The 27,713-nt window shown below is 44.6% G+C and overlaps 1 protein-coding gene across 4 annotated transcripts in view; it reads right to left on the bottom strand.

Moving 5' to 3' along the window:
- Positions 1-27,713, bottom strand: part of LOC137352989 (pleckstrin homology domain-containing family G member 1-like) — a 143,925-nt gene that overhangs the window by 94,668 nt on the left and 21,544 nt on the right. The window contains exons 1-2 of one of the 4 annotated variants that reach the window (XM_068018839.1): positions 19,576-19,615; positions 7,129-7,202 (exon numbers count right to left, since the gene is read on the bottom strand). The exons of 1 other annotated variant lie outside the window; for it this stretch is intronic. In XM_068018839.1, the coding sequence (XP_067874940.1) occupies positions 7,129-7,177 (49 nt within the window). In that variant the 5' untranslated portion in view covers positions 7,178-7,202; positions 19,576-19,615. Of the gene's footprint in view, positions 1-7,128; positions 7,204-19,575; positions 19,616-27,713 lie in introns of those variants that run through there. 2 more of the 4 variants (XM_068018838.1, XM_068018842.1) reach the window with 2 other exon arrangements.

Here is a 27,713-nt window from a genome sequence, read left to right as displayed (position 1 = left end):
GGAGGCCATTTGATCCATCGTGCCTGTGCTGGCTCTTTGACAGAGCCATCTAATTAGTCCCATTCCTCCGCTGTTTCCCCATAGCCTTGCAAATTTCTCCTATGAAAATTGGCCCAGGACACTGGGCAGATCTCCCCTGCTCTTCTTTGAATATTGCAGCTGGATCTTTTATGTCAAACTGAGGGGGGCCAGATGGGGCCTCAGTTTAACATCTCGTTTGAAAGTCAGCACTCTCTCAGTGCTCAATTCACTGGAGTGGGGCTCGAACCCCTAACTCTGAGTCAGAGGGTGTAGGGGGGTGAGGGTGTGGGGTGGGTGCAGTCTGCCATGATCCCTGCTCCTGATCACAGTCCATCAGCTCCTCCTGGAGCGTGAGCGATTGGACAACAGCTCAGGAAGTACAAGATTCAGCTGTGATGCCACTCGTGGTTGATTGTCCCAACAACGCACACCTCCTAAGCTTACACATCAACAATATGGCCCATGCATTGAAGGGCACCAAAGTGAAATTAAGCACTTTTGTAAGGCTTGTGTCTTGCTACGGGGTTAAAGTTCAAGAGTCCAAAAGATGAGCGGAATCATTAAATTCAAACACAAACGTTTTTGTGATTTGTGTATAGGTTTGATTAGCAACATCTTTAAACTGACTGGGTCGCAGTTGTTTTTTAAAAAGTATTTCTTAGCCTGTTTTGTTAAAATTAAGCAGTCAGATCAAAGCCATCAGAAAAAGAGAGAGAAATTAGAGAGAAACTCTACTGATTACAGAAAGACTAACGGGAGATCTAGTCGAGGTGTTTAAGATGATTAAAAGAGTTGATAGGGTTGATAGAGAGAAACTATTTCCTCTGGTGGAGGGGAGTCCAGAACAAGGGGTTAGAACCTTAAAGTTAGAGTCAGGCCGTTCAGGGGTGATGTCAGGAAACACTCCTCCACACAAAGGGGTGTGGAAATCTGGAACTCTCTCCCCCGAAAAGCTGTCGAGGCTGGGGGTCAATTGAAAATTTCTAAGGGGTAAGGGGATTAAGGAGAGGGTAACTAGGTGGGTAATGGAGTTGCAATGCGGTTCAGCCATGATCTAACTGAATGATGGAACAGGCTCGAGGGGCAGAATGGCCTTCTCCAGTTCCTATATTCCATACATAACCAGCAACAAACTGCCACCAAAACATTAATATTCAGGATTGTATATGCTTCCACTTATACTGTGGCTTTTAGCACAGTCATTGCTACAGTTTATTATTTCTATCTTTTGAGAGGCAATTGTTAAACCATTAAATACTGTATGTCTGCAGTCCATTATTACCCCTGTTCTCCATTTCCTATATACCAAACCTGTTTAGCAGCTTTTAACCTATTTATGCTGTTGCTTTCTGAAATGGAGGTCGATCACATGAGGGTAAGTGGCATAACCAGTCGACTAAAGTAACTAAACGCATGAGGGAGAAAGGAATAGAAGGATGTGCTGATAGTGGGAGATGAAGAGGGGTGGGAGGAGGCTCATGTGGGGCATAAAGACCAGCACAGACCAGCTGGGCCGAATGGCCTGTTTCTGTGCCGTAACAACTCCGAGCGTTGTGAATCTTCGGAATCCTTTACCCCAGAGGACTGTGCTTGCTAGGTCGTCATATCCCTCGATTCTGTTAGTGTCCAAAAGTCTAAAAAAATATTTTTACAGCTCCTTTCGTGACCGTAGGATGTCCCAAAGTGCTTTGCAGCCAATGAAGCACTTTTGAATTGCAGTCGTGTTTCCTACATTACAGCAGTGAGGACACTCTGAAAGCTCTTCATTGGCTGTAGGACGTCCTGTGGGTGTGAAAGGTGTGATATAATTGCGCATTTTTATTTTTATTAAGACTGTTGGACACTAAGGGAAATCGAAGGATTTGGGGATCAGGTGGGAAAGTGGGGCTGATGTCGGAGATCAGCCACATACTTATCCAATGGTGGTACAGGTTCGAGGGGCCGAATGGCTGACGCCTGCTCCTATTTTTTACATTCTTAAAATTCTCTGTAATCTTTCTCACACGAATATTTGTTTTTTGATGAACAGGAGGCTCTTTTAACAGGGCTGTCAGTGCAGCAAAGCAATTCTTTCCTTAACACCAGCATTCCATTCAGGATTGCAGGAATGCAAAATGAAGTCAGATTTCTAACTGCATGTCTGTTGAAGGATTGGGGCAAGCTACAAAAAAAAAAGGCCATTTTGAGGCTCAGAGTTCACCCAGCCTCCTCCACACTGAACAGAAAGGCCTCTCAGTGAGCATAGTAAATGCATTTGCCCCCTGGGACTTGAAGGTATGTCAATGTCTGAACATTCGCTAATCGACTGTTCATTGCTGTTTTGGTTAGCAAATACATTCCATTTTCAATTGAAACCACATTGGAACCCATGAATTCATTGGATATAAGCCGAGAGCTCTGCGAATATAACATAAGGACTTATGAAATTTGACTGCCAGTTTTTTTCAGCTAATTCCTGTCAATTGCTGTTAATCATAAAATTTATTAAGAACAATATAAATGTTTCATGCAACCAATGAACAGCGCTCGGATTTCATCTTAGAGACCCCATTGAGGCGGGAGGTCCTGAGGCCTAATTATGGACGGTATTTGTAATATTTCAGTTTCCTTCTCAAAAGCCCTTGCACCTCCTCCAGCCAGAAAGATCAAACAAATACATCTCTATCAAAGTCAAACTGGATTTCCTACAGAGTCTTGGTGCTTACACTACATATTTCCCTGAGGTACAGACTCCACTCTCAAACATGGCCTCTACCCAACTCGTCTCAATCTCCCGAGGAGAGGTTTTACAAGGCCTCTCTCCCTCAAAACAGATCAAACTCCAGAATATCTGCCTTGCCGTACATCTCAATTTCTTTAAGTGGCTGTCCCTTTTTGGCATGATATTTCAGAGATTTCCAGCTCCCCACAGCTACCTTCGTCTGCAACTGTCCTCTTCACCCTCACTCCCATTCCTGATTTTCTACTGACTGGAAATTTGAAGACAAAACCTGGAAGCACCCCAGAAAATAATCAAGCTATTACTCTGCACCCAAATAACACAAGGAGGGACTGCGGGGCAGGTTGGACGAGACTCTGTACCAACAATGCGAGCACTACTCCCAAGAACAGCCTGAGGGCGGTTACAATAATATTTACATTGATATAAAGCCGTTGAAATATCTCAAAGCATTTCATAAAATAAGCTTGTATTAAAGTACAAAGGTCAGTCTGTCGGTGTTAGCTGTGTCTGAGTGGGAAGTACTCACACATCCTGCGTCAGAAGATGGTGGACTCAAGTCCCACTTCCGAGATTTTCATTGAGCTCAAAATCTAGGCTGAGACTGGAGTGCTGCACTGTCAGAGGTGCCGTCTTTCGGATGTAATGTTAAAACCACCTGCTCTCTCAGGCAGACATAAAAAACCCCGTGGCCGCTAATTTGGAGAAAAGTAGGGGAGGTCGTCCTGGCCCAATATAGATTCCTCAACCAATTGCACTAATTGGTGCTTGTGGGAGCTTGCTGTGCACAAATTGGCTGTCATGTTTACTTCATTGGCTGGAAAGGACTTTGGGGTGCCCTGAGTTTAAGAAAGGCACAATAGAAATAAAAGTCTTTTGTCAAGAGCTGCTTGCTCTTCCTTAAAGAGCAACCTTAACATCCACCTGAACATCTGGAAGAGTGAGATTTAATCTGTTATAAATGTTGTTGGTTCACTCCCAGTGCAGGGAGTATCGAAGAACAAACCTCAGGGACACATCCAGCCCAAGAGCGGCAATTAACCAGGCCCTGAAATTCTGCTCGGATTCATTTCCCTTACACACTGCAATGCCTGGCCAGCTTAAACTTCCTGAACCTGGAAGACTGGAAACAGACTGGGAGCAAACATTCACCAGCTGTTTGGAAACCAGAGCAAAAAAGCAAGAGGAAGGAGTTAAATCAGGACAGGGCTGGGATTGGACAGAATGATAAGCTGAGGTAAACGGAGACAGTGAATTCTTGTCACACATGAGGTTCTGTGTCCAGCGGGGGTTTGGAGTTTATTTGAGGGTCTCGCATTTTTTTGTGTCTGGCTGCTTATTTTTGTTTCCTGAATCTCGCTGGGTTCAGCTCCAAAGGCGGCCAACACTCACAGACCATGTGATTTTTGGAAGAAATTTGTTCAAAGGTTTGAGTCAGAAATTTAAGATAGAGCTTCTAAGATGTTTAAATTTCGCATCTGAATCATGAACATCAATAAACAAAATCCAACAATCACAGGACTTGCATCAGAATCACAACTGAAGGTTTCACTAGCAGACTTGCAGAATAATTCAGTGTTTTGAAGTCGAAAGCATGAATTTCTTGCCAGTTATTTACCCTGTGTTATTGAAGCAAACGTGATCCATTAACTGGCTGTAGTGATGGAGCTTTGACCCTCTTTCCCAAAGGACAGTCAGCCCTTTGCACTCATTCATCGAGAATGGTCCACTCTGGGGACACGGAGGAAATATTGATTGGATTGAAGCAAACAGATTGGCATCAAAGATCAAGAAATGTGCCACCTATACTGGGCTAAAGTCCTGAACACAGAAGTACTGAGTGAGTGCTGCACTGTCAGAGAGGGTCAGTACTGAGGGAGTGCTGCACTGTCAGAGGGTCAGTACTGACGGAATGCTGCACTGTCAGAGGGTCAGTACTGAGGGAGTGCTGCACTGTCAGAGGGTCAGTACTGAGGGAGTGCTGCACTGTCAGAGGGGCAGTACTGAGGGAGTGCTGCACTGTCAGAGGGGCAGTACTGACGGAATGCTGCACTGTCAGAGGGTCAGTATTGAGGGAGTGCTGCACTGTCAGAGGGGCAGTACTGACGGAATGCTGCACTGTCAGAGGGTCAGTACTGAGGGAGTGCTGCACTGTCAGAGGGTCAGTACTGACGGAATGCTGCACTGTCAGAGGGTCAGTACTGAGGGAGTGCTGCACTGTCAGAGGGTCAGTACTGAGGGAGTGCTGCACTGTCAGAGGGGCAGTGCTGAGGGAAGTGCTGCACTGTCGGAGATTCAGCACTGAGGGAGTGCTGCACTGTCAGAGGGTCAGTACTGAGGGAGTGCTGCACTGTCAGAGGGTCAGTACTGAGGGAGTGCTGCACTGTTAGCGAGTCGATACTCAAAGGAGTTTAGAAGAATGAAATGATCTCATTTAAGATTGTGTGGGGGCTTGACAGGGTAGATGCTGAGAGGACATTCCCATGTGGGGAATCTAGAACGAGGGCACACAGTTTCAAAATAAGGGGTCACCCTTTCAACACGGAGATAAGGAGGAATTTCTTCTCTCAGGGTGTCGTTAATCTTTGGAATTCTCTTCCCCAGAGAGCAGTGGAGGCTGAGTCATTGAATATATTCAAGGCTGAGTTCGACAGATTTTTGATCGACCAGGGAGTCGAGGGTTATGGGGGGCAGGCAGAAAGTGGAATTCGGCCACAATCAGATCAGCCATGATCTTACTGAATGGCGGAGCAGGCATGAGGGGCCGAATGGCCTATTCCTGCTCCTATTTCGTATGTTCTTATGTTCTGTAGACATCTCAATAAATTAGTTTTGAAACACTCCCATGTCCAGTCCCAATCTCAGTTGAAAGCTCACAAACTCAAGCATGTATTTAAACCTGATCTCCTGTAGTATTAGGTTGAAATCTGTCAGCCTCACTAACACACTCACCCATTCTTAACAGTAGTTATTGGGGAAACACTGCACCTTTCGAATGAAAACAGAAACAATTGTTGTTGTTACATGTTGTTACATTTTTCAGAAACATCACAGAATGTCTGAAATCCATTCACAGTTGTTATGTGGTATGTGTACAACATTGAACACTTGGGAGTAAGTTAAAGGCTGGAATATAGTCAAAAGTTCAAATTGTTTATATGTCCAGTTATCGGTGTCAGGGAGACAGTTACAAACTTAACTATGTTTCCACTTGTGGGATATCCAGAATTAGGGACCATCAATATAAGACAGTCACCAATAAATCCAACAGGGAATTCAGGAGAAACTTCTTGACCCAGAGAGTGGTGGGAATGTGGAACTCACTATCACAGGGAATGGTTGAGGTGAATAGTATCGATACATTTAAGGGGAAGCTGGATAAACACATGAGGGAGAAAGGAATAGAAGGAGATGCTGATAGGGGGAGACGAAGAGGGGTGGGAGGAGTCTTGTGTGGAGCATAAACACCAGCACAGACCAGATGGGCCGAATGGCCTGTCTCTGTGCTGTACGCTCGATGTAATAGAATTCGGGAAAGGATGAAGTAGTTTCTCCTCAATTTACTTTTGTCCCAAAGTATCCGGTCCCTTCCTTTACTTTCCATAAGGATTCCCGCAAATCTACCAATTCCCTGAATTTCAAAACCGGGATCGCATCCAAGGCTTATAAGGCAACTTTTTCTTTTGGAAAAATAATGCAAGAGTCGAGCATATCTTTCCACAGCGAACTTCCTGTGCCAAACTCGCTTCAGATTTGACAGAGTGTCAGAGATAGTCGTGAAACTATCTCTCTTTTAAACACCCGCCTGCCCGTGAGGGAGAGAAGGACACGAAGGAGAAGATACTACATGTGGCTGGAATATGTAGTTCCAGCCCCTCAAGGCCAGTTACATTGAGAAAAACATAACAGACTTGCATTTCTATAGCGCCTGTCCCACATCAGGACATCCCAAAGCCCTCTACAGCCAATGAAGTACTTTTGAAGTATAGTCACTGTTGTAATGTAGGAAACGTGGCAGCCAATCTGTGCACAGCAAGATCCCACAAACAGCAATGTGATAATGACCAGATAATCTGCTTTTGGGATCTTCACCAAGGGGTAGATATTGCTCCAGGGAGAGCTTCCCTGCTCTTCTTCAAAATAGTGTCCTGGAGTCTTTTACGTCACCTGAGAGGGTAGACAAGGCCTCAGTTTAATGCCTCATCTGAAGGACGGCACCTCCGACAGTGCAGCACTCCCTCAGTGCTGCATCGGAAGTGCCAGTTCTCCTTGTGTGCTCATTTCTTGAGGTGAACCCTCAACTTTTCTGCCTGAACACCAAGTGCTTCTAATGGCACCAAGCTGAGAATCCACTATGGAAGCCACCAGGCCCAACACGGGGAACTGACCTCGATTACTGGCTTGCTCTCCACTGCTGATCCGTGCTCCTTCAGGCATGGTGAGCCAGTCCCAGTGTGGGAAGCTGAAAGGAAAGATAAAGGATATTTGATCAACAACACAGAATCATAGAATCACAGAAAATTGAACGCACAGAAAGAGGCCACTTGGACCATCGTGTCTGTGCCGGCTGAAAAATGATCCACCTATTCTAATCCCACCTTCCAGCATTTGGTCCGTAGCCCTATAGATTACAGCACTTATGCTGCATATCCAGACTCCTTTAGAATAAGTTGAGGGTTTCTGTCCCAACTACCCTTTCAGGCAGTGAGTTCCAGATCCCCATCACCCTCTGGGTGAAAAATGTTTTCCTCATCTCCCCTCTAATTTTTCTACCAATCACTTTAAATCTACGTCCCCTCATCACTGACCTCTCTGCTAAGGTGAATAGACCCTTCACCTCCACTCTATCCAGGCCCCTCACAATTTTGTACATTTCAATCAGATCTCCCCTCAGCTTTCTCTGTTCCAAGGAGAACAACCCCAGCCGATCCAATCTTTCCTCATAGCTACATTTTTCCAGTCCTGGCAACAGCCTCGTAAATCTCCTCTGTACCCTCTCTCGTGCAATTACATCCTTTCTGTAATGAGGTGACCAGAACTGCACACAGTACTCAAGTTGTGGCCTAACCAGTGAGTTATACAGTTCCAGCATAACCTCCCCGCACTTGTATTCTATACCTCGGCTAATAAAGGAAAGGATTCCATATGCCTTCTTAAACACCTTATCGACCTGTCCTGCTACCTTCAGGGATCTGTGGACATTCACTCCAAGGTCCCTCACTTCCTCTACACCTCAGTATTCTCCCATTAATCGTGTATTTCTTTACCTTGTTTGACCTCCCCAAATGCATCACCTCACACTTCTCCAAGTTGAATTCCACTTTTCTGCCCATCTGACCAGACCATCAATATCTTCCTGCAGCCTGCAGCTATTCTCCTCGCAATCTACCACACAGCCAATCTTTGTGTCGTCTGCAAACTTCTTGATCATGCCCCCTACATTTATGTCCAAATCGTTAATATATACCACAAAAGCAGGGGACCCAGTACTGAGCCCTGCAGAATGCTGCTGGAAACAGCCCTCCAGTCGCTAAAAAAGCCGCCAACATTTACCCTTTGTTTCCTGCCACTGAGCTAATTTTGAATCCACCTTGCTACATTTCCCTGGATCCTATGGGATTTTGTTTTTTAACCAGTTTGTTATGTGGGACCTTGTCAAGAGCCTTGCTAAAATCCATGTCGACCACATCAACTGCACTACCCTCATCTATCTTCCTTGTTACTTCAAAAAATTTGATCAAGTTGGTCAAACAAGATCTTCCCTTAACAAACCCATGCTGACAATCGGTGATTAACCTGTGCCTTTCTAAGTGACCGTATATCCTGTCTCTCAGAATAGATTCCAATAAGTTGCGCAGAACTGAGTTTAGATTGACTGGCCTGGAATTATTTGGTCTATCCTTCGCTCCCTTTTTAAACAGAGGTACAATGTTAACAGTTCTCCAATCCTCCAGCACCACACCTGTATCCAGTGAGGACTGGAAAATGATGGTCAGACCCTCTGCTATTTCCTCTCTTGCTTCTTTTAACAGCCTAGGATACATTTCATCTGGCCCTGGTGATTTATCAACTTTCAAGGATGCTAATCCTATTAATAATTCCTCTCTCCCTATGTTTATCACATCCAATACCTCACACTCTTCCTCCTTAACTACAATATCTGTGTTGTCCCCGTCTTTTGCGAAGACAGACGCAAAGTATTCCTTAAGAACCATAACAATATCTCTGCCCCTACACATAGGTTACTTTTTTGGTCTTTTATGGGCCCTACTCTTTCCTTAGTTATGGAGTCATAGCGTCATAGAGTTATACAGCACAGAAACAGGCCCTTCGGCCCATCGTGTCTGTGCTGGCCATCAAGCACCAAACTATTCTAATTCCATTTTCCAGCAGTTGGCCTGTAGCCTTGTATGCTAGGGCATTTCAAGTGTTCATCAAAATACTTCTTGAATGTTGTGAGGGTTCATGCCTCGACCACCTCTTCAGGCAGTGTGTTCCAGATTCCAACCTCCCTCTGGGTGAAAATCTTTTCCCTCAAATCCCGTCTAAACCTCCTCTCCCTTGCCTTAAATCTATGCCCCTTGGTTATTGACCCCTCCGCTAATGGAAAAAGTTTCTTCCTATCTAACCTATCAATGCCCCTCATAATTTTGTACACCTCAATCAGGTCCCCCCTCAGCCTTCTCTGCTCTAAGGAAAACAACCCTAGCCTTTTCAGTCTCTCTTCATAGCTGAAATGCTCCAGCCCAGGCACCATCCTGGTGAATCTCCTCTGCACCCTCTCCAGTGCAATCACATCCTTCCTATAGTTGTGGTGACCAGAACTGGACACAGTACTCCAGCTGTGGCCTAACTAGCATTTTATACAGCTCCATCATAACCTCCCTGCTCTTATATTCTATGCCTCGGCTAATAAAGGCAAGTATCCCATATGCCTTCCTAACCACCTTATCCACCTGTGCTGCTGCCTTCAGTGATCTATGGACAAGTACAGCCTGAATCATAAAAACCACAACTTGTCTTTATAGAGCACCTTTAAAGTAGTGAAACATCCCCGCGCTACTTCACAGGACTGATATCAAACTAAATTTCACCCTGAGCCACATCAGGAGATATGAAGGACAGGCGAACAAAAGCTTGGTTAAAGGAGGAGAGAGAGGGCTGGAGAGGTTTAGGGAGGGAATTCCAGCGCTTAGGGCCCCAGGCAGCTGAAGGCACGGCCGCCAATGGTGGAGCGATGGGAATCGGGGGATGCTCAAGAGGCCAGAATTGGAGGAGAGCAGAGATCTCGGAGGGTTGTAGGGACTGGAGGAGGTTACAGAGATAGGATGGGTTGTAGGGGCTGGAGGAGGTTACAGAGATAGGGAGGGTTGTAGGGATTGGAGGAGGTTACAGAGATAGGATGGGTTGTAGGGGCTGGAGGAGGTTACAGAGATAGGGAGGGTTGTAGGGGCTGGAGGTGGTTACAGAGATAAGGAGGGTTGTAGGGGCTGGAGGAGGTTACAGAGATAGGGAGGGTTGTAGGGACTGGAGGAGGTTACAGAGATGGGGAGGGTTCAGGACTGGAGGAAGTTACAGAGATGGGGAGGGTTGTAGGGGCTGGAGGAGGTTACAGAGATAGGGAGGGTTGTAGGGGCTGGTGGAGGTTACAGAGATGGGGAGTTATCTTCTTACTCTTAATGTATTAATAAAATATCTTTGGGTTCACCTTGATTTTGCTTGCCAATATTCTTTCATGCCCTCTCTTTGCTTTCCTAATTTCACCCCTCCACTTTCTATATTCTTCTCGGCTTTCTGTAGTATTGAGTTCTCGGTGTCGGACATAAGCTTTCCTTTTCTGCCTCATCTTACCCTGTAAGCTCCTTGACATCCATGGGGCTCTAGATTTGGCCATCCCACCTTTTTCTTTGTGGGAACATGTTTACTCTGAACCCCTTGAATCTCCCCTTTTGAATGCCTCCCACTGTTCTGACACTGATTTACCTTCAAGCAGCTGTTTCCAGCCCATTTTCACCAAATCACTCCTCAGTTTAGTAAAATTGGCCTTGCCCCAATTCAGAACTCGAACTCCTGTTCTAGCTCTGTCCCTTTTCATATTAAACATCTTCGCTCAATTCAACTAGCAGATTAATTAGAGTTTTCAGTGCGACAAGTGCATGGGTTTTCTGCAGGGAGTAAGTGAGGTCAGCAATGGGAGAAGGAAAACTTTTCCCCCCAGCATTAGTCAGTGATACAGCAGGTCCTCTGCTCCCTCTCTCCAAAAGATGTCCTTAAACCCTCAAATGAAGAAAAAAGAACAAACTTGAAAGATGCCACCTTTCGGATGAGATGGTAAACCAAGGTCCTGTCTGGCCTCTCAGATGGACATAAAAGATCCCACAGCCACTATTTCGAAGAAGAGCAGGGGAGTTCTCCCCAGTGTCCTCAAGCAAAGTTACCAAAAAGCAGATGATCTGGTCATTTATCACATCGTTGTTTGTGGGAGCTTGCTGTGCACAAATTGGCTGCCACGTTTCCTACACTCCAAGAGTGACTACACTTCAAAAAATACTTTGTTGGCTACAAAGTTTGTGGGACATCCAGAGGTGGTGAAAAGTGCTATATAAATGCAAGTTCTTTGCTTTATATCCAACCTTTCTGGACTTATTGTTGCAATCCTGTTTCTTTAAGTTCTGAGGTTTAGCGCCATTTAATGACAAATTTGGGATTAATCCTAACCCAATAGGAACTGGGTTGACACTGAGTAACTTACATTGATGAGGTGTACACATGTTCAGTGACATATCTCATGATTCAGGGCTGGATTTTGACCAACAGGCACAGAGACCCAATGTACCATTCAGCCCCGAAAGGAAGGGGTTGCTGGAGATAGTGGGGTAGTGACATTCTAACAAGCATTAATTCCATTGAACAGGTCATGAGTAACAAAAACTTTCATTAAAATCATGGAGAAAGGTAACTTCAGGTCAACAGACTTGTCATCAACATTGCAAAGCGTGATTTCAAATCCCAAGCATCTCCAAAGTCAAAACATTGCACTGAGTTTGTTAGTCTCGAGGTTTTTAAGAGTTTCCAGGATTTATTGAAATCAAGTGATTGAAAGCAGCTCATTTTTGGTTCTTTTTTTTAACAACTTGTTTATGAATTTGACAACAAACTGCTCAAACTTACTGAATGAGTGAGCAATAACCCTCTGCAATTACATCATAAATTCAAAGAATGATTCATTAAATATAGGCTTACAAGCTCATGTGTTACACAGACACAGAGGTACATCACACACAGGAGATTCCCTATGTAGGTTGTAAAAGGAAACAAACCCAATGTATTTTGCCCATATCAAATCCCTTTTTAATTTGAAAGATCTCTACCAGGTCACCCCTCAGCCTTCTCATTTCTGGAGAAATTAGTCCAGCCTGGTCATATTTTTACATATTGTACAGAATATAATGCTCTCCTGGATGGACTCCCATCTTACACCCTCCGTAAACTTGAACTCATCCAAAACTCTGTTGCCCGTATCCTAACTCGCACCAAATCCTGTTCACGCATCACCCCTGTGCCCACTGCTCTCCTTCAGCATAGGGGCCATGAAAATCTTTTACACCCATCTGAGAGGGCAGACGGGGCCTTGGTTTAACGTCTCATCTGAAAGACAGCACTTCTGAAAGTGCAGCACTCCCGACAGTGCAGCACTCCCTCAGTACTGCACTGGGAGTGTCAGCCTGGATCATGTGCGTAAGTCTGTAACGGGTTTTGAAACTAGAAATTTATCATAGGTTTATTAACTAGTTTTATCATTACTGTGTAGTTCATACAGGGTCCACTATTCATCAAAAACAATCTGCATTTATATAGAATCTTTAATGTGGTAAAGCGTCCCAAGGTGCTTCAGAGGAGTGTTATCAAACGGAATTTGACACTGAGCCACATAAGGAGATATTAGGAGAGGTAACCAAAAGCTTGGTCAAAGAGGTAGATTTTAAGGATCATTTTAAAAGAGGGAAGAGGTTTAGGGAGGGAATTCCAGAGCTTAGGGCCCAGGCAGCTGAAAGCACAGCCGCCAATGGTGGAGCGATGAAAATTAGGGATGTTCAAGAGGCCAGAATTGGAGGAGCACAGAGATCCCGGAGCATTGTAGGGTCATAAAGTCACAGAATCATTTACGCGACAGAAGGAGGCCATTTGGCCCATCGATTCTATGCCAGCTTTCCACAGAGCCATTCAGTCAGTCCCATTCCCCTGCTTGATCTCCGTAACCCTTCAGGTTTATTTCCTTCACGTGCTCATTCAATTTCCTTTTAAAATCATTGATTGTCTCTGCTTCCACCATCCTCGTGAGCAGTGTGTTCCAAGTCATTAACACCCGCTGTGTAAAAAAGTTCTTCCTCACATTCCCCCTGCATCTCTTATCCAAACCTTCAATCTGTTTCCCCTAGTCCTTGTACCATTAGTTAATGGGAACAGTTTTTCCTTGTCTAAATTATCTAAGCCTGTCATACTCTTGTACATTTCTATTAAATCTCCCCTCAATCTCCTTTGCTCCAAGGAGGACAACCCCAGCTTTTCCTAACCTTGTAACGAAAATCCTCCACCCCCGGAGCCATTCTGGTAAATCTCCTCTCAAGGACCTCCCATCCTTCCTAAAGTGTGGTGACCAGTACTGGACGCAGTACTGCAGTTGAGGCCTAACCAGAGCTTTATAAAGGTTCAGCATAACTTCCCTCCTTTTGTACTCAATGCCTCTATTTATGAAGCCCAAGATCCCATATGCTTTACTAACCACTTTCTCAATATGTCCTGCCACCTTTAAAGATCAATGCACATGCACCCCCCAGGTCCCTCGATCCCCACACACTCTTTACAACTGTGCCATTAAATCTATATTGCCTCTCCCTATTCCTTCTGCCAAAATGCAACACTTAACACTTTGTCTGTATCAGATTCCATCTGCCACCGGTCTACCCATTCTGCTAGTCTATCTATGTCCTGTTGGAGGTGGTTCATATCACCCTCACTGTTTGCTGCACCTCCAAGTTTGCTGTCATCAGCAAATTTTGAAATTCTACTCTGTATTCCAAGATCCAAGACATTTATATATGGCAAAAAGGGGAGGAGGTTACAGAGATAGGGAAGGGGTGAGGCCATGGAAGGATTTGAACATCGGGATGAACATTTTTAAATTACGTCATTGTCGGACCAGGAGTCAGTGTTATACTGTGGGGGTCATATCTTCAGTTTGCCAAGACCCTCATTTTATGAACTCTTGAGAAAAGCAGAATACTCCGGCACGCCTTCGCAACCTAAAAACAAATTCCGCTCTCCAGTTCAATGGCCCATTAGAAAAGAACTGAAGAAAGTGGAAAGAATAAATAATAAATCAAGAGGCCCTCACAGACCCTCTCAGCCTCTGGCCTATTTGCTGATTGGTGCCTGTGGTTTCTAGCTAAACTACTTCTCGAGAGAGAGAAAACTGACGCAGGGAAAGAAAACGATAAAGGCCAACACACTATTCCCATTTACTCATTATACAGAAATCCAGCTCCTGATAATAATCTTTAGTAAGTTCAGAATGGGTTAACACAGGACTCGGAATGAATCACACCAGTCCTGATATAACTTATGCTAGGTCTCAATTAGACATGTTCAATGTGTTACAGGCACTTCTAACGACATCATCATTTACAGCTCCCTGATTAACAGAGCAGAAAACACAGACATAAACCAATTCCTAACATTTATCTAACCCCAGCAATGAGTTAGACAGCGAATTCCTTGTAATGCTCGTTCTCTGCTTCCTCTTAACACGATACAGCTCAATCTGTTTAATTAATATTTAACTTGGAAAGTATAAATATTGCTTCCAGTACCATATTGTAGAACCTCAGTTGAGTTACAACCTGCTATTGCATTAAACCATTTCCAATATTCTGGTTATCAGTGTTAGTGATTTTTTTCACAGAGTGGTCACAAGTAACTCAGAACATTAAAATACAAGCAAAATGCTGGGGATGCTGAAAATACTCAGCAGATCTGGCAGCATCTGTGGAGAGAGAAGCAGAGTTAACATTTCAGGTCAGTGACCCTTCAGTTCTGAAGAAGGGTCACTGACCTGAAACATTAATTCTGCTTCTCTCTCCACAGATCCTGCCAGACCTGCTGAGTATTTTCAGCATTTCATGTTTTTAACTCAGAACATTAATGGGTATACTGGCATAGACCTGTGTCCCACTCCACTTCAGCTTTACCCAGTAAAACGCAGCCATTAGCACTCTGTCACTAAGTCAAAAGGTTACGGATTCGAGCCCACTCCATAGACTTGTGCATAAAATTCAGTCTGATACTCCCAGTGCAGTACAGAGGGAGTGCTGCCCTGTCAGAGGTGCTGTCTTCCAAATGAGATGTTAAACTGAGGCCCTGTGTGCTCTCTCAGGTGGACATGCACTATTTCAAAGAAGAGCAGGGGCGTTTTCCCCAGTGTCCTGGGGGCAATATTTATCCCATAATCTACATCACTGAAACCGATGTTGGGGTCATTATCATAATTGTGGGATCTTGCTGTGTACAAATTGGCTGCCGTTTTTCCTACATTGCAACAGTGACTACACTTCAGAAATACTTCATTGTCTGTTAAACACTTTGGGACATCTGGAGATTGTGAAAGGTAATTTAAATGCAAGTCTTTCTTCATGGGGCGAATCCTTGGTGTGCAGTGCTCCCTTGAGGTCCAAAACTTTTAGATGGCCGGAAATCGAGACTCCCTGTTCAAATGATTGGAGCCACACTTTGATACAAGAAGGGCTGATAACATAAGGAGTAGGAGTAGGAATAGGCCATACAGTCCATCAAGTCTGCTCTGATCAGTAAGGTCATGGCTGAACTTTTACATGATTCCACTCTCCCATCTCATCCCTGATTCCCTTAGTGATGAAAAATCTATCAATCTCAGTCTTGAATATATTCATCAACTAAGTGTCTACAGCCCTCTGCACCAATCTGAAAACCAACTTGTATTTATATAGCAACTTTAACATAGTAAAACATCCCAAGGTGCTTAGCAACACAATTTAACATCAAGCCAAAGCAGTTGAGGTATAACCAAAAGCTTGGTCAAAGAGGTAGGTTTAAGGAGCATTTTGAAAGGAAGAGAATGAAGTAGAAAGCAAAGAGGTTTAGGAAGGGAATTCTAGAGCTTTGGGTCTGAGCAGCTGAAGGCTCGGCCACCAATGGTGGAGTAATGAAAATCAGGTGTGCGCAAGAGTCCAGAATGGGAAAACCGCAGAGATCCTGGAGTGTTATCGGGTTAGATTAGTTCAGAGAGAAAAAACACGGGGAGGACTCAGAAATGTTGGCTCTCCCTCAGACCGGGAGCATTTTTTAATATTTTACGATTTATTGGATTTCATTTGAGCGCTCAAGCTGAGCAACGTTATTGCTGGGAAATGAAACTCTACCTATGTCAGGTATAGCACTGGTAGATATAAAGCTCTCTCTACTCTGCCCCTACAACGTACTTAAACCAACAACCTCAACCTGACACTCTTCCATTTCCACACTGTCGCCTCGCTGAGTGAGTTGCCAAACTAGGAACAGTTTGGATTCTGTTCCCACTCAGAATAGGACTGACTTTGGGCCAAACCTATTTCACAATGGCTCCTTCCAGCCAGCAAACATAACCCACTTTCAACTCTTTGGTACAGACTAAATTTGGGCACAGATCCTGAGGTGAAAGGTCATCGTCCAGTAAACAACTTGGGCAAAAAGTTTATTAAGCCCTCAAAGAATACATTTTATACACATAATATTTACTTTGATAGACACTGATGGAGAGAACTATAAACACTAAAATCTCCTCACACTGGTGCCAGCTTTAAATCCATAACTGCGACTTCTAGCACACCGATTGAGGGCCTATCAGGTCTACTTTCACTCACGTCCTCACTGACAGGCTGACCTATCCCAGATTTTCCTCAGAATTTAGTCTTCCAAGGCCAAAGATCAAACTCGTCTCTCATGCACTTAGGTGTTTGGTTTTGAAGCCGATGCAGAGCCTTTTATTCGGGGCTGAGGGACTGTATGTTTTTTAGAATATGCTTCCATGCATAATTTATAAAATGTGATTTATATTCCTTTTATTTTCCAAAAGAGATATTTCCGGAATGTTATCTGGGAACCATCTGGTTCCATCTCTAAAGCCTGTCAACACATGCAAAGACCATCTAGAGGCACAAACACGCAAGGCAGAACCTCTCCATTATGATAACGACACATGTTGGATTACTGCAAGTCCAATTTTGAACCAGATTGCCCAGTTTTCATGCACTCAAAAGACCAGTTCAGCTAAAGATCATCTTTCCAGAGCACCAAACATATTATCTCTCCCAGTCAGCATCCAGCGGCTCCTTAAATTAATCTGGTCTACGAGCAACATGGCGGCGCAGTGGTTAGCACCGCAGCCTCACAGCTCCAGCGACCCGGGTTCAGTTCTGGGTACTGCCTGTGCGGAGTTTGCAAGTTCTCTCTGTGACCGTGTGGGTTTTCACCGGGTGCTCCGGTTTCCTCCCACAGCCAAAGACTTGCAGGTTGATAGGTAAATTGGCCATTGTAAATTGCCCCTAGTGCAGGTAGGTGGTAGGGAATATGGGATTACTGTAGGGTTAGTATAAACGGGTGGTTCTTGGTTGGCACAGACTCGGTGGGCCGAAGGGCCTGTTTCAGTGCTGTATCTCTAAATAAATAAACATGTTCCAGCTGTGGATCATCTTCTGTAGCTTCAATGTGTGTTGCAAAAGCTTCAAGATACATCAAAGACACTCTCAATTTTTAACTCCCTCAGCTGCCTCCAATGTGCTGCAGCTCAGTGGGTTGCCTCTGAGTTTGAATGGGTGCAGGTTCAAGTCCCAGTCCAGTAATCTGAGTGTGTGATGTATGTTAATGTTAATCTTTCAGTATAGTGTTGTTGGAGATATCATCTTAAACCAAGGTTCCATTTGCCCCTTGGATGGATGTAAAATATTGCACAGAACTATTGGGGGAAAAAAGTAAGAGAGTTTTCCTCGGTATCCTGCCCAAAATGTAAATTGCACCACAGAACCTTTCGCAGTCAGGAGACATGGCTCGTGATTTCAGCTGCTGACCCCATTCACAATGCAGCTCAAAGTTGCAAATGATGGAGAAACAGCCCCTCCCCTCGGAAACCCACTTGACCCGATTTCGGGGCAGGCCGGTAAGTGGGTGGCTAGTGTTCCTGCTCGAAACAGGCTTCTGTTTGCAAATCGGGGTTCCACACCAGGTGTGGTATCCACTGCACCCGTTTGGACCAGATGGCAATTGACCAAAACAATGGTCCTTAAAGGGGTGGGTCATTAGAAATCCCTCCAGTAGAAATGTCCTGCAACATTGGGGCCAGGGGCAGCAGGAGATTCCTCCCTCACCCTCCTCTCTGCATACCCCCACCCCAGGTTTGGCCAGCTGCCCACGAGCACTCAGTGGGAGCTGCGAGGCTCATCCATTTACTCCAATGAGACCCAAACCTGAAAGCAATTCGACCCGCCCGATAAAGGGTTCAGGCAGGCGCTGCGGATCCATGACTGAATTCATGCCCACAACCCTACCCGCCCTCCACTCTCAGTACAGCACCTCATCTGAAAGACACCACCTCCATCACACACCAGAAGCTACCCTGAACTATCGCCTAGACTGCTTGCCTGCAAATTTCTGACTCAGAGGCAAGAATGCTAGCTACTGGCGTCAGGTGGAGAGAAAGATTTGCCTTCTTATCATGTCCTTCGTGACTTCAAGATGTCCCAAAATGTTTCGTAGCCAATAGGATGATCACTCTCACCATATATGGCAGCCATTTTGTCTCCTATAAATAGCAGTGAGAATAATGAGTCCGGTAGCATTGGCTGAGGGATGAATGCTGTCCAGGACACTGGAAGATTTCCCCGGCCATTCATCGATCAAGTGCCATGGGATCTTTTACATCCACCTGAGCAGGAAGGCAAGGCCTCGGTTTAAGGTCTGATTTCCATTGTATATTGCTCAGTTGCCCCTAGTTACCCTGCAATAACCAGAGTCAAGTTTAAGAAACCGTCTGTCCTTCCCATTGCCTCCAGCTGCATCCTATTAGGATGCTTAACGGACAGAGAGGAAAGATGAAGGGGATCGTAAGAAAAAAATCCCAGTAGGCAAGCTGCCAGGGTCACACTGAAGCTGAGACTTGGCGTCTCTGCTGTGTATTTGCTGCCGAATTGTTTCAAAACAAATAAATGTTTGTGGTCAAATGAGCTCACTCCTCAAACGTTGGTGCCAAAAAGAGGAGGTTTCACTGGTGCCCTCGATCCCAGACCTCCCTGGTTGCCCATATCCTGAGACAGAAGACTGTGCCCAGCTTAGTCGCAAACGCGTCCTTAGTTTTTCATTTCTGCACCCTTATTTTAAGTGCCGGCCACAACTTACTGGACAATAAACCCCAGGAAACATGAGTTCAAATCCCACCAAGGCAGTTTGAGAATTTGAGTTTAGTTCGAATAAGTGAATAAATCTGCAAATTAAAAAAGCTGGTCTCAGTAAAAGTGAAGCCATCAGATTGTTGAGAGAAAAAAAAACAACTGGTTCACTGTTGTTCCTTAGGGAAGGAAACCATCCTTACCTGGTCTGTCTCTATATGTGACTCCAGTCCCACACAACATGGTTGATTCTAACTACCCTCATAGACTAATATGACTGGGGAGGCATCTTTGCCACATGGAATGCAGCAGTTCAAGAACAACAAAAGATTGGGCAATAAACTCATAAACAAAACGTCCAAACTAAATTAACAAAAGACGCACCATGTTCTTTCGACATCCTGATGACTTTTCTCCTGGAATTTTCTCTCCGCAGAAAATTAATCTTTAATTCTGGAGACTCTGGGACAATTCTGGAGGAGTTGGTAGCCCCTGTCACATGGGCTTGAATAGACTTGGCTGTCAAAGCTCAGTCCTCACCAATGTCCACTAGGAAGAGGACAGTCAACATCCTCTAGAATTGTTCCTCAGCAAGAGCTGTCATATTCGGGTGATAGCAGGGAGGGACAATTGCAAAGTTAAAAAGGAATTCAGCAAATCTCATCTAATAAAAGATAATAAATTACATTTTTTTTAGTGTGGGTATGTTTGTTTGCCTCCTGGTATTTAATTTATAGCCAAGAAACTTAAATGTGCTCTGCAAATGAGAAAATTACAGGAAATGTTATCTTACCCATTACCCAGGATATAATGTTACACTGAAGAATTTGGTGATAAATTTTCCCAGCTGGAACATGCATCTTTTACTTTAAAACCGATTTCCTTTCTCATTACTTTTCCCTTTGTGAAATTCTAGCAACCGTATATTACAATCTGGTAGCTACAGTCTAGAATGAGCACGGCCAGCGACAACACGAGACTGGAGTAATTTGGGATCTTCACCCTGGGAAAGAGGCGTTGGAGAGGAGAATTGATTGAGTGATGTAAGATAGTTAAGGGATTGGAAAAGGTAAATATTAAATCAAATTGTGAGGGAAGGGTGAAAGAATGGAGGATCAAGCTCATTAAAGGTAAAATTTACACAAAAGAGTTTTTCAACACATGGAATACACTTGCAGGAAGAATAGTGGAGCTAAATACTGGAATGTCATAGGAATGGAAGGACCCAATGATCTCTCTGGATGGATGAGTTAAGACGAGCTGCTTGGCCGCCTTCAGCTACGGTTTTATTGTGATCTGGTAAGAGAATGCTGTAGCCTTGATGGAAACTTGGTTCCAGCCTTGGGACAGATCGGGAACCAAATATTCCTGGATATAAAACTCTGAGGAGAGATAGAGAAGGCAACATAGGAGCAGGAATGACCTTGTTAATTGAGAACATAATAATAAACACACAAACACTGACAGTGGTACTCACAGGCACAATCTGAGTTAGGCGATGATAAGGGTTCAGGAATATGTTATCAAATCATAGAATGATACAGTACAGAAGGAGGCCATTCGGCCCATCGTGCCTGTGCCAACTCTTTGAAGGAACTATCCAATTAGTCCCACTCCTTGTGCGCTTTCCCCATTGCCTGCATATTTTTCCTTTTCCAGTATTTATCCAATTCCCTTTTGAAAGTTACTACTGAATCTGCTTCCACTGCCCTTTCAGGCAGCGCGTTCCAGATCACAACAACTCACTGTGTAAAAAAACTCATTTTCTCTCTGGTTCTTTTACTGATTACCAAAAAATGGACCATTCATTGGTGGGAAAGAAAGAATGAGTGTTATTGACAATTTAAAGAGGTTTTCAGTAATAACAGTTATTATATAGGCTAGGGGAGGGGGGGGCTATAACTAGTCTAAGTTAAGATTGAGCGAAATGGGGAATGCAACCGGGATAATTTCCTTAATCAATATATTGCGTATCTAACAAGAAAGATTGAGCTTTGATTTTGGTTAATAGACTAGAAGTAAGAATGTGACTTGAAGGTTAGAAAATAATGATTAGATTCTAAATGAGTTTCTCCTGGAAATAGATAAACAAAACGGAGGAATCAGACATAAAAGACATGGGACTGGAAGTGAGTTAGATTCAGTAGTTGAAATGGTGCAGATTAATTGGTTGGAAAAAAAAATTGCAGATGAAATGGTGAATGATCAGTGGGAGAGATTTAAATTCAATCCAACTGAGTAAAAAGTGTTCGCCAAAGGCAGGTCTTTGATCAATAGAAAATGACATTTACAAAAGAAGAGAAACTATAGCAGAGAAACAAAACTAGGAAACTACGAGGAAGTGTGAAATATAACCAGCAGTCAACGTAAAGGGAGATAGTGAGGGATTTTACAAAAATAACAACATCTGTCACACAGTTACCGTGGCAACACAACTATTAAAGATATGAAATTCACAGCAGACAGGACAGCATCTGAAAGAGGTTGATTATCTGGCAAAGAAGGTTCATCGAGAGTCACATCACAGAATGTACAGCACAAGAACAGGCCATTCGGCCCAACATCGCCTGCCCTGCTGGGCAATTTCCGCCATTTTGTTTTTCTGCATTTTCACCCTTCATGATGTTCTTTCATAAAACAAAACTGCATCATGCGAGGTCATGTGTGTTAGTCTCTAATAAATTTTGTTAATGGATGTTAAATACCTAGTAGTTGAAGGTACTAGGGTGAACAGGTGCTGGGTGTTGATTAGTTAATTAATTGTACTCAGATGTATCAGTAAAGAGCCAGCCAGCACTGGTTGGGTTTTGTTAGGAGTGGAGAAGTCAGCTCTGTGGAAAACAATAAACAGTCTCCACCAAAGCATCCTAGTCTCAGTATCTTCTTCACAAACAGGCTTGGAGGTTTCTCTAACAATATGGCAGGAGCAGTGACGCCTTCCTGTGGATTTGGCAAAATACCCTCCCCCGCGATAGAAACTGCCTGATCTCCACTCCCGTTCCTACCAGGGGCGGCCAATTGATGAGTAGCAACTTCATGCCCGGGTGTCACATCGAGAATCTTCCCTCCCTCCCCCTCCCCAACACGTGGGTCTTTATCTGCTGCTTCTGAGGGAGGCAGAGCTAACATTGTCATGCAAGAGTTTCACAAACCAATGCGCACCTCACAATGAATCGGCGAGTATTTGGCAACAGAAGTAAGACGAGCAGAAAAGGCTTGCAAAGCCTCTTCGGGGAAAGGCTTAGCTGTTTGCAGAACTGGCGGAGACTTTGCTTTGAAGTCAGGCGTTATTGTGGATTCTGAGGTCTGGCTGCTTGAAAATCAAAGCAGAAGAGAAACAATTTTCTTAAGCAAACAAATAGTGATGTGTTGACAATAAAACTGTTCTGGTGTTTCCTATATTACAACACTGACTACACTTCAAAAGTATTTCATTGGCTGTAAAGCACTTTGGGACGTTCCAAAGGACTTTTTCTCATCTTTGACTTCTCTCATCCCCTTTTTCAGAATTGCAGCCTCAAAATACCCCTAAAATCAGCAGCTGCTTGACTTAAAATCTTCCTTTCACCTGCCCCTCCCAGTTTAGACGACTTTCCTCCTCTCCGTCTCCTCCCCTGTCCATCTTTCCCTTCGAGACGCAGACCAGCAATGCCCCAGAACTGGCTGTAGCGTGAAGTAATTCTGGAATTCCCTCTCTGCCTCTCTCTCGACTCCTTTAAGTCGTTCCTCACAACCTCCCTCACCTGTCCTAAAATTTCTTTATGTGGCTCACTGTCAAATCTCTTCTGGTAATGATCCTGCAAAGTGCTGAGGGACCTTTTTACCATCTTTAGGACACTACATAACTGCAAGTTGTTGGATTCCAGGTGATTTTGACATCCTACTTATCCAGAAGAGACTGGGATCCACTTACACGGATTCCTGCCATCTGCCTCCCCTCTAGCCCAGGGCACAAACCCACTCTGCCACCCGAGCAACCTCGCACTCCAGGCCAGAGAGACGTTGAAAGGGACCTCAGGAAGGTTCTAAGTGCCGAGGCAGTCAGTATTCCCAGCGGCCCCGGCCTTAAGTCTTTCCCTCAAGAACAGATTCCTGTTTTTATTAAATGTGCTGAAAACATGCATTCCGTCTGCAGCTGCTGAGGGACTTGTCAGGAATCCAGCAGCACTACATGGCTGATACGTGATCATTAAATGTGGCTGCTCCATGCATATTCAATTATAGCGACTAGTTTAAAAAAACGAAAGGAATTGGAATCTATTCCCTTTGGGAGCGAGTGCTGAGATGTATGGGAGGTGATGTCATACGAGCAGGTCAAGTGAGGTCTTTCAGGAACAAAGAGAGAGCAAATAGTTTCCAGGAACTTTGAGAAGACAAACAGTCGACTCTACCCAAAAATCCCAGGTCAACAAATCTTTGTAGTGAGTCTCCAGATCTCTGCTGAAGTAACGCAATGGCCTGCGTACATGAATAAAACTTTCTGTTCGACTTCTCATATCTTAAAAGGCATCCAGAATTGGAACGAGATTCCTGAGCCTGAGACAGAGACAGGAAAGAAAAACTTGCATTTCTATAGCACCTTTCCCGACCACCAGACGTCCCAAAGTGCTCCACAGCCAATGAAATACTCCCTTGAAGTGTAATCACGATCATAGTGTAGGCAACGTGGCAGCCAATTTGCACACAGCAAGATCCCAAGAACAGCAATGTGATAATTTTGCTCTAGTGATATCTGCTGAAGTATAAATATTGGCCCCAGGACACTGGGGAGATCTCCCCTACTCCTCTTCAAAACAGTGCCATGAGATCTTTTACGTCCATTTGACAGGCCCTCAGCTTAACATCTCATCCGAAAGACGGCAGCTCCGACAATGTAGCACTCCGTCAATCCTACACTGGGAGTGTCAGATGTGAACCCAGAGGTGAGAGATACCCACTGAGCCATGGCTGAGAGGTTATGAGATGTGGTGGTAACCTTGACTCAAGAGGCAAAGTTTCTTTTTTCAAAGCATATTTTTAAAGTTTTGCTCCTACTCTCTGGAACTTTCCCTCGACCTCGTGGCTACTCCACACTGGAGGGAAGACAGCTCACTATCTGCACAAATAGACCTGGCACAGGCAGGATGGGCCAAATGGCCACCTTCTGTGTTGTATCATTCAAAAAAAATATACACCTTGTCATAGTGTATTATACAATATCTACAGGAGTGGTACACCTCTGTAATACAGGGCACTTTATAATATACACAGTAATGTTAAGTAACTGGTAGAGTATATTACATGGTTTTTACAGAAAGGAACATGACTCACTCCTGGAGACACTGTCTCTCTATCTCTATCTCTCTATCTCTCTATCACTCCTGGAGATACTGTCTCTTGATCTCTCTATCTCTATCTCTCTGTCACTCCTGGAGACACTGTCTCTTGATCTCTCTATCTCTATCTCTCTGTCACTCCTGGAGACACTGTCTCTCTATCTCTATCTCTCTGTCACTCCTGGAGATACCATCTCTCTATCTCTATCTCTATCTCTCTGTCACTCCTGGAGACACTGTCTCTCTATCTCTATCTCTCTGTCACTCCTGGAGATACCATCTCTCTATCTCTATCTCTATCTCTCTGTCACTCCTGGAGACACTGTCTCTCTATCTCTCTATCTCTATCTCTCTGTCACTCCTGGAGATACCATCTCTCTATCTCTATCTCTATCTCCCTGTCACTCCTGGAGACACTGTCTCTCTATCTCTATCTCTCTGTCACTCCTGGAGATACCATCTCTCTATCTCTATCTCTATCTCTCTGTCACTCCTGGAGACACTGTCTCTCTATCTCTCTATCTCTATCTCTCTGTCACTCCTGGAGACACTGTCTCTATCTCTATCTCTATCTCCCTGTCACTCCTGGAGACACTGTCTCTCTATCTCTATCTCTCTATCTCTCTGTCACTCCTGGAGACACTGTCTCTCTATCTCCATCTCTCTGTCACTCCTGGAGACACTGTCTCTCTATCTCTATCTCTCTATCACTCCCGGAGACACTGTCTCTCTATCTCTATCTCTCTGTCACTCCTGGAGATACCATCTCTCTATCTCTATCTCTATCTCTCTGTCACTCCTGGAGACACTGTCTCTCTATCTCTCTATCTCTATCTCTCTGTCACTCCTGGAGACACTGTCTCTATCTCTATCTCCCTGTCACTCCTGGAGACACTGTCTCTCTATCTCTATCTCTCTATCTCTCTGTCACTCCTGGAGACACTGTCTCTCTATCTCCATCTCTCTGTCACTCCTGGAGACACTGTCTCTCTATCTCTATCTCTCTATCACTCCCGGAGACACTGTCTCTCTATCTCTATCTCTCTGTCACTCCTGGAGACACTGTCTCTCTATCTCTATCTCTCTGTCACTGCTGGAGATACTGTCTCTCTATCTCTATCTCTCTGTCACTCCTGGAGACACTGTCCCTCTATCTCTATCTCTCTGTCACTCCTGGAGACACTGTCTCTCTATCTCTATCTCTCTGTCACTCCTGGAGATACCGTCTCTCTATCTCTATCTCTATCTCTCTGTCACTCCTGGAGACACTGTCTCTCTATCTCTATCTCTCTGTCACTCCTGGAGACACTGTCCCTCTATCTCTATCTCTATCTCTCTGTCAGTCCTGGAGACACTGTCCCTCTATCTCTATCTCTATCTCTCTGTCACTCCTGGAGACACTGTCTCTCTATCTCTATCTCTCTGTCACTCCTGGAGACACTGTCTATCTCTATCTCTCTGTCACTCCTGGAGATACTGTCTCTCTATCTCTATCTCTCTGTCACTCCTGGAGACACTGTCTCTCTATCTCTATCTCTCTGTCACTCCTGGAGACACTGTCTCTCTATCTCTATCTCTCTATCACTCCTGGAGACACTGTCTCTCTATCTCTATCTCTATCTCTCTGTCACTCCTGGAGACACTGTCTCTCTATCTCTATCTCTCTGTCACTCCTGGAGACACTGTCTCTCTATCTCTATCTCTCTATCACTCCTGGAGATACCGTCTCTCTATCTCTATCTCTGTCACTCCTGGAGACACTGTCCCTCTATCTCTATCTCTATCTCTCTGTCACTCCTGGAGACACTGTCTCTCTATCTCTATCTCTCTGTCACTCCTGGAGACACTGTCTCTCTATCTCTATCTCTCTGTCACTCCTGGAGACACTGTCTATCTCTATCTCTCTGTCACTCCTGGAGATACTGTCTCTCTATCTCTATCTCTCTGTCACTCCTGGAGACACTGTCTCTCTATCTCTATCTCTCTGTCACTCCTGGAGACACTGTCTCTCTATCTCTATCTCTCTATCTCTCTGTCACTCCTGGAGAGACTGTCTCTCTATCTCTATCTCTATCTCTCTGTCACTCCTGGAGACACTGTCTCTCTATCTCTATCTCTCTGTCACTCCTGGAGACACTGTCTCTCTATCTCTATCTCTCTGTCACTCCTGGAGATACCGTCTCTCTATCTCTATCTCTATCTCTGTCACTCCTGGAGACACTGTCCCTCTATCTCTATCTCTATCTCTCTGTCACTCCTGGAGACACTGTCTCTCTATCTCTATCTCTCTGTCACTCCTGGAGATACTGTCTCTCTATCTCTCTATCTCTATCTCTCTATCTCTCTGTCACTCCTGGAGATACTGTCTCTTGATCTCTCTATCTCTATCGCTCTGTCACTCCTGGAGACACTGTCTCTCTATCTCTCTATCTCTCTGTCACTCCTGGAGACACTGTCTCTCTATCTCTATCTCTATCTCTCTGTCACTCCTGGAGACACTGTCTCTCTATCTCTATCTCTCTATCTCTCTGTCACTCCTGGAGACACTGTCTCTCTATCTCTATCTCTGTCACTCCTGGAGACACTGTCTCTCTATCTCTATCTCTCTGTCACTCCTGGAGACACTGTCTCTCTATCTCTATCTCCCTGTCACTCCTGGAGATACTGTCTCTCTATCTCTATCTCTCTATCTCCCTGTCACTCCTGGAGATACTGTCTCTCTATCTCTCTATCTCTATCTCTCTATCTCTGTCACTCCTGGAGATACTGTCTCTTGATCTCTCTATCTCTATCTCTCTATCTCTCTGTCACTCCTGGAGACACTGTCTCTCTATCTCTCTATCTCTATCTCTCTGTCACTCCTGGAGACACTGTCTCTCTATCTCTATCTCTATCTCTCTGTCACTCCTGGAGACACTGTCTCTCTATCTCTATCTCTCTATCACTCCTGGAGACACTGTCTCTCTATCTCTCTATCTCTATCTCTCTGTCACTCCTGGAGACACTGTCTCTCTATCTCTATCTCTATCTCTCTGTCACTCCTGGAGACACTGTCTCTCTATCTCTATCTCTCTGTCACTCCTGGAGACACTGTCTATCTCTATCTCTCTGTCACTCCTGGAGCTACTGTCTCTCTATCTCTATCTCTCTGTCACTCCTGGAGACACTGTCTCTCTATCTCTATCTCTCTGTCACTCCTGGAGACAC

The sequence above is a fragment of the Heterodontus francisci genome, chromosome 40, assembly GCF_036365525.1.
Source record: "Heterodontus francisci isolate sHetFra1 chromosome 40, sHetFra1.hap1, whole genome shotgun sequence".
Taxonomy (NCBI): Eukaryota; Metazoa; Chordata; class Chondrichthyes; order Heterodontiformes; family Heterodontidae; genus Heterodontus; species Heterodontus francisci.
Note: the sequence above shows the minus strand (reverse complement) of the source record. Positions and strands in the feature narration are given on the sequence as shown.